The sequence below is a fragment of the Schistocerca americana genome, chromosome 7 (assembly GCF_021461395.2).
Source record: "Schistocerca americana isolate TAMUIC-IGC-003095 chromosome 7, iqSchAmer2.1, whole genome shotgun sequence".
In the NCBI taxonomy this organism is placed as follows: Eukaryota; Metazoa; Arthropoda; class Insecta; order Orthoptera; family Acrididae; genus Schistocerca; species Schistocerca americana.
Genome location: NC_060125.1, coordinates 332,773,399 through 332,779,896, shown reverse-complemented (window position 1 = coordinate 332,779,896; position 6,498 = coordinate 332,773,399). Strand labels below are relative to the sequence as shown.

The 6,498-nt window shown below is 47.4% G+C and overlaps 1 protein-coding gene across 1 annotated transcript; it reads left to right on the top strand.

Moving 5' to 3' along the window:
- Nucleotides 1–417: 417 nt before the first annotated feature.
- On the top strand, nt 418–5,619 carry LOC124622631 (cold and drought-regulated protein CORA-like; the record flags this gene model as incomplete). Its single annotated transcript, XM_047148408.1, has 2 exons — nt 418–851; nt 5,263–5,619. Coding segments are annotated over exons 1-2 (789 nt in total), but the record flags the coding sequence as incomplete, so codon positions are not given.
- Between the last annotated feature and the right edge of the window lie 879 nt (nt 5,620–6,498).

Sequence of the window (6,498 nt, the reverse complement as noted above, 5' to 3'; positions counted from 1 at the left end):
GCATCAATATGGGGGCACCGAGTGGTCTGCGCCGAGATTTTATAACTTCATTTTGGCGGCGGCGGCGACGCTTTTCGCATTAAGTAAGAGCCGGCAGGGGCGGAGCACCGGTTGCGTCGTCGCGGCACGCCCCGCCCGGAACCGCTGCTCGCTGGTGCAGACGAACGGGAAATCGGCGCCACCACAAAATGCTGGGCGCCGCAAGCGGGCGCGCTTCTTGCGCGACACCAACTTGTCGAGCCCGGCCGCTGTGCGCTGTCATTTTCTTCTCTTTGCCGCACCGCCAGGGTGGAAACGAGAGAAAGCGCCGACCGACCGAGAGGAGCAGCAGAGGCCGCCGGGAGGGAAGGGGCTGCTATAAAAGCTGGACGCGCCGTCGGCAAGACGTACCACAAGCTTAGCGTCCGGCAAGGAGCGCCATGGCGACACGCTGGTGCCTTCTGCTGGTGGCGTTCGCCGCGGTGGCCTCGGCGCTACTGGGCATCACCACTGCCCGCAGTCTTGGCGACGTCGTGGAGCTCGACGACATGGTGGCGGCCGCCTCGCACCACGGCCACCACTGGGAGAAGGGCGGCGGCGACGAGCACCACTCCGGCCACCACTCGTCGCACGGCGGCAAGGGCGACAAGGGCTACAAGGGCCACCACGGCTACGAGAAGGGCGAGAAGGGCCACCACGACAAGGAGGGCCACAGCGGCCACTACTCTGACCACGGCGGCCACAAGAAGAGCCACCACGACGAGGGCGGCCACTACGGCGAACACCACTACGGCGCCAAGGGCGAGAAGGGCCACAAGTACGGCGAGAAGGGCAGCTACAACAAGGGCCACAGCACCAAGGGACACCATGAGGTGCGTTCACGCAGCGAAAAGAATGGGTAACTGACACTGTACTTGAAACTCCCCACAATGGGAATGGCGTTGGGGACAGCGATCATATTCATTATTTCAGCTTCTGCCCTTATTGGGCCAATTGCCTTGCCACTGTGGTAACACCACTTCCGATAAAAACGCCGAAGTTTAGAACTGCTGCACTTGTTTAGCACTTGGATGGGTGACTGTGTGGGTCTGCCGAGCGCTGTTGGCGAACGGGATGCACTCAGCCCTTTTGAGACCAGTTGGTTGAAAAGTAGCGGCTCTGGTCACGAAAACTAACTACTACTGGGAGAGCTGTGAGCCGAACACATGCCCTTCCGTAACTGCATTCAGTGACGCCTGCTCGTAGAGGGTGACATGTCGGTCGCTCGGTACCGTTGGACCTTCAGAGGCCTGTTCAGACAGAGTTTCTACCCATATCGAAGATAAATCTGAGACTCAATACGTCTCCTTTAAAATGTAATTCCGTCAGATCAAGTGGTCACCTACACCTCAGGTACAGGCAGGATTTAACAGTTACGTACAAAGCTGGGTGCTACTCCAATATCGGCGATCCTCAGCAGTACTGACGATTCAAGAACGGGGAAATCAAGATGGGCTGGGGCATAAAACGAAGTTTGTGTTAGGGAGGGCAATGGACTAGTGTACTTCGTGCAGCTGGGTTATCTACAAATACTGGGTAGTGTAGTCGATAACGCGTCGACTTAATAAGCCGAGGAGAATTGTTTACTGTACTTTTACTAGTTCATGTGCAACCCTGGTTCAGGTCCCGACTTTGGCACAAATTATAAATCATTACTTCAGCTTCTCAGTATGTCTACAAGAAAACGTAATTCCATCAGATCGGTAGATCTCCTATGCCTTAGTTACGAGTAGGATTTCCCCATTACGTACAAAACTGGGGTGTATGCAGCAGGCCCGATTTCAAGTGTGACAAATTTTGATTCATTACTCCAATTTCTATCCTTACTAAGGATCCTAATTAGTTTAGCGTGAGTATTAAGGCGGCAAAGATACAGTAAAACAGCTTCAAGGTGGCAATATATGCCCCATTAGTTCAGTGCCAATATCAACGCAACAAAGGTACAGTAGATAGATTAGCCCTGGAACTCTGTGTATGTGTCATGATGTAAAACAAAGGTCTAGCTTGTAGATAGCAATATATGGTGGACATGGTGTCACGCAACTATAGACACAGAGGCCAAGATAACTTACTCTAGCACAATTCAATCAGCTGATACTCAGAGAATTAGTTTGTCGAAATGAGATGGAGAGGCTGATAATCGACTTTAGATATTCTGGTAGCATGATAGCTGATGATGTCCAAAGTAGAAACATATCATCAGGTGCATTTTCACTAATATTTCTACAGATACTTGCACTTTACCATGAGTAACTGGAGTCAAACAGTTACTGCTCATTCTGTCCTTCACGTGGCGATCAGTGACGACGAAAGGCGTCGGTATGTTTACGAAGAAAATTATTTTTAAAGCGGAATTTTACCCGTCTGTTAGGTAGAGCGCTCCCAGATTAGTCCACTACAAAAATTTTCATCGATACCTATAAACAAGGAGCGTAAAACACGAAGAACAACCAGTACTGCACCACAGGCTGCTTAGCGCTGCTGCATACAGTTAGCAGCCACTACGGGCGAGGCTAGGTCTGTAGCTGCTGGAGCACTGGTTATTCTTCGTGTTGTACTGTGCCCGTAAAAATATATAGATAAAGCGAGTACCGGAATAGTATAATCTGGAGCCACGCTATCGAATGAGCACGTAAAGAACCGATTTGAAAAACATTTTATTTGTAATTGCAAACAACTGACGCTTCGCGTCGACGCCATGTGCAACGCGAAAGACATGATGAGTAGAATTAGTTTGTGCTGAATACAGCTACACTTTTTTTAAAAAGGAAATTTTAGTTACGTGCGGTAACAACGGCAAAATTGGGCCTCACGAGTTTCAAGAGTGACACCCTGTATATAAAGAATAAACCCGATGTTCTGAGAAAAAACTTTTAGAGATTTTTCAGGGATATTGTCTGAGTGACTATGTATAAAGGACTCACGGCCTCCGATGTCTCGTTACAGAATAATACTTTATTTGTTACAGCAGTCAGCTTTCAGGGAACCTCTTCATAAAATTGAATAAATCTGTGATGTGCAATAGCCAAAACGTGCAACACATAAAACGGAGTAATGCAAGAATCCTCAGACTCAGCAGTGCTGTGACGCTGTCGCCATTGGTGCTCTAACAGCTTAGCTTAACGTTGTTCTGCCGCTCTTCCATTGCGTTCCCTGAAGCCATACACGAGGCTCATAAAAACGGTTCAAATGGCTCTGAGCGCTATGGGACTTAACATCTGAGGTCATCAGTCCCCTAGAACTTAGAACTACTTAAACCTATCTAACCTAAGGACATCACACACATCCATGCCCGAGGCAGGTTCAAATGGTTCAAATGGCTCTGAGCACTATGCGACTCAACTTCTCAGGTCATCAGTCGCCTAGAACTTAGAACTAATTAAACCTAACTGACCTAAGGACATCACACACATCCATGCCCGAGGCAGGATTCGAACCTGCGACCGTAGCTGTCGCGCGGTTCCAGGCTGAAGTGCTTAGAATCGCTCACACGAGGCTCATACCGGATCAAAGTTTTCATCAGTAAACCTATTCATTGTACTGCTGTGTACCACTGTCAACGTACAAGCAACACTGTCGGACAACAAAACTCCAGACAGAACCGTGCGTAGCAATACAAACTTGAGGGCAACGACGAATAGAGGACATTACTTTTGACTACGGCAGGTGCTGTGAGCAAGTGTAAACAAGACACACAGCCCATACCTTCAACATTTGCGCTGCTGTGCATTATTTTTAGTACAATACGGATACAAAGCTAACTCAGACAAGAAACCAAACGAAATGCAATAACACTGCTACGAGGCACCAGATATGGCGGGTCTCTTGTACTAAAATACTCAGAAGATATCCAGGAATAACATACGGAAGTTTTCGGTGGAGTAGTGGTTAACCTTGTGTACAAGGTGCATCCAAAAACACGCACAAGCCTTTGGACTAGTTCATTACACTAAAACAAGAAAAAAGTCTTGAAAACATGGGGTCTAAAATTCATATTGTACCTTGCGAGTTATGAGCACTTCTTCAGTAGAAGAGATGTGTTTCACATTAGCGAAGATGAACAAGTGTTCATTGCTCGTTAAATAAGGATTTTTGGCACCGATGTTTATTCGACATTTTTTCATGGTTTGGTCCATACTTCCTCCCAGAATATTGAAAGCAATGGAAGAGATCTCTTTCGTAGTAGCGAAGATGTACTATTTCTTATAGCTCTTAAGGTCCGCATTTTAGAGCCCATGTTTACTAGATATTGTTTTTTTGTTTTTTTGTAAGGAATCTGTCCATATAGTTTGTCAGTTTTTTCTTTGGGACACTCTGTATATGCAAACGGACTGGAAATAGAGGCCCAGCACCAAGGGAGACTACCAGATGCTTTGAAAGCAAAGTGGTGGAAGCGCCACACGTCTCTAACAACAAAATAGCGAGGAGAAAAGGGGTAACTGGAACCATCAAACCCACGAAGTAGGCTGGAGATAGCTGTTTTTTTGCAGCTAGGCTGAGGGCCAGTATGAGGGCAGCAATGTTATAGCTCAGTACATCCAATCAATCAAGAACTAAGTTAACGACGAATTGTTACACAGTCTAATCGCAAGATTGCGCTTCACTTCATATTGCGATGTGCGTCCATAATAGGATATTTACGATCTTATAATTCAGCCTATCTGGATAAGTTTCAGTGAACAGTGGTTCACTGAACGGTTCGGAGTCTTGTCCATTGCTTCATATTCCTGCCCCTAGGGCTTTAGTTTGCTAGTTTTCCCAGTATGACCAACTGAAGCTGCCGATACCTTCATTATTCAGGATATTCCAGTGCTTCCTCCTCTATTGCGAGGAACAACTCCCCACTTCCATTTACTTACCGTAAAATTTCTAACGAGGTTCACACCTCAATTGTTACTGATTTTTGTGTATAAATGTACCGACTAAATGTAGAATCATAAAATCGGAATCTGAGATCTAGCGTGCGATCAAAGAGTAACAAGAGATTTCTATTCGACATTTTATGTCCATACCTGTCGTGCAGAGTTCGGAGAGACATGAAATTTCATATCCCTCTGTTTTCTTCCGAAGAAAATGTAAAATGTCTTACGCATTTTGCATTTGAGAGACCAAATCAATTGCAGTTAATTCACCTTGCTGGCCATCTGTCTATACAGAGAAAAGTCCCTCGGGTTGTCTAAGGATTCTGTTGTCGGTAGAGTGTGTTCCAGCGACTTACCACTAACGTACCCTGTGCTTTCTCAGATCCACAAGCTGGACGAGTACAAGAAGAACAAGGAGTTCTACGACGAGCACCACGACGAGGGCCACCACAGCAAGCATGGCGGCTACCACCACCACCACGAGGGCAAGAAGGGCGGCCACCACAAGGGCGGACACCACAAGTCCGGCCACCACCACGGCGACCACGGCAAGAAGGGCCACCACGAGAAGGGCCACCACCACCACGACCACAAGGGCTGGAAGGGCGCCGGCGGCCACGAGTCGCACCACGGCCACCACTCCGACTACGGCAAGAAGGGCGGCCACGACGAACACAAGCACTGGGGCTTCAGCAGCGGCGGCGGTGGCGGCGGCGGCGGCGGCGGCGGCCACGGCGGCCACGGCGGCGGCGGCGGCGGAGGCGGCCACGGCCACCACTGGTGATCGACCTCGAGGACATCGTCCACACACCAAACCTGACATGTTACAAAGTCTGTTCCTTTTGTTACGTTTTGTTTCTTTGTTATCGTGATGCTACGTTTTTCTAGTTTGCAATAAATGGCCAAACGGAATGGCTCTCCATAACATTCGCCTGTCTCTCCATCTAATTCAGTACCCATTTACATCTTCGTCGAGAACTCCCCTTATCCCTCCCGACTTTGTACAATTAGAGAAGTACATACATCTTTAATTTGTATCACTGCATTGAAGATGATGAATGGATTAGCTGAACATCGAGTTCAAACTGCGTGACCACGTTAAGGAATATTTATATACAATGATAAACTGACACGGAACAGCGAAATGCACTCTATCGTGCTTTTTCGGTTCTATTTCCAAATTTCGTGACTTGCTCAAGTGAGCTAATTACTGATGCAGGTGCGATGGAGTGCAGCTGACAAATGGAAAGTATGGTTTACTGGTCTAAGGAAAATACTCATTAGTTTAGGTTGGTGCATGAGTTCGGAAGGTTTTTGCTTTCCATGTTGGTAGTCCGCTTTTATTTGGAGGTCACTATTGTTCTTTGAGAGTAAGTGTAGCCACTTTCCCATTTGGAGATAGAGAGCGTAGTTGTGGACGCTAGAAAGTACCAACTGAGGAAATCGGAACATTTTCGACATATTCTTCTGTTTGAGTTCCATAGAGGGATGACAGCAGCGGAGGCTGACAGAAACATTAGCGCCGTTTTTGGGATAATGCCATTGGACAGAGCACTGAAAGAAAATTTTTTCACAATGTAAAGAGGATCGGTTTGATATTAATGTCTCTCCACCTTCA